The sequence below is a fragment of the Penaeus monodon genome, chromosome 22 (assembly GCF_015228065.2).
Source record: "Penaeus monodon isolate SGIC_2016 chromosome 22, NSTDA_Pmon_1, whole genome shotgun sequence".
NCBI classification, from domain to species: Eukaryota; Metazoa; Arthropoda; class Malacostraca; order Decapoda; family Penaeidae; genus Penaeus; species Penaeus monodon.
Window position 1 is genome coordinate 7,079,137 of NC_051407.1, and position 510 is coordinate 7,079,646.

At 37.6% G+C, this 510-nt stretch overlaps 1 protein-coding gene across 1 annotated transcript in view; it reads left to right on the forward strand.

Annotated features, from left to right (window-relative positions):
• The window catches only part of LOC119587248, a 1,154-nt gene extending 739 nt beyond the window's left edge, over window positions 1-415 (forward strand). Inside the window, exon 3 of the mRNA XM_037936002.1 lies at window positions 39-415. Within this exon, the coding sequence (XP_037791930.1) occupies window positions 39-415 (377 nt within the window). The remainder of the gene's footprint in view (window positions 1-38) is intronic.
• The last annotated feature ends 95 nt before the right edge of the window (window positions 416-510 follow it).

The window sequence follows — 510 nt, forward strand, 5'->3', positions numbered from 1 at the left end:
TTTTAGTTTCAGTATTCAAGGCAACAGCAATGGTTTAGGAAGCAATAATGGATTTGGAATTAACAATGGTTTTGGAAGCTTTGTTGTTGATGATGGTATCGGTAGCATTAGCGACCTTGGTTTTGGTAATGGGTTTAGAAGTAATGGTTTTCTGAGTAGCACAACACTTGGGTTAAATAATGGTTTTGGAATTAACAATGGTATAGTAGGCAACGACGGTTTAGGAGGCAACAGTGGTTTTGAAAGCAGCATATCGTTAGGAGGGAACAATGGTTTTGGAACCAGCAGTCGCTTCGATGGTAGCATCGGTGCTCTGGGAATTAGCAATGGTTTCGGACTTAATGGTGGAAGTATCACAGCTCTTCCATCAAACGGACACGTTTCGCCGGTACCACAGTCATACAGAACACCCTGAAGTGAAATAATTATTTAGATAATAAACTACTATTTCACCGTTGAAACATAAAAAAATGTTAAATATGATTTTAGAAACATTTTGTAATTTTCTTT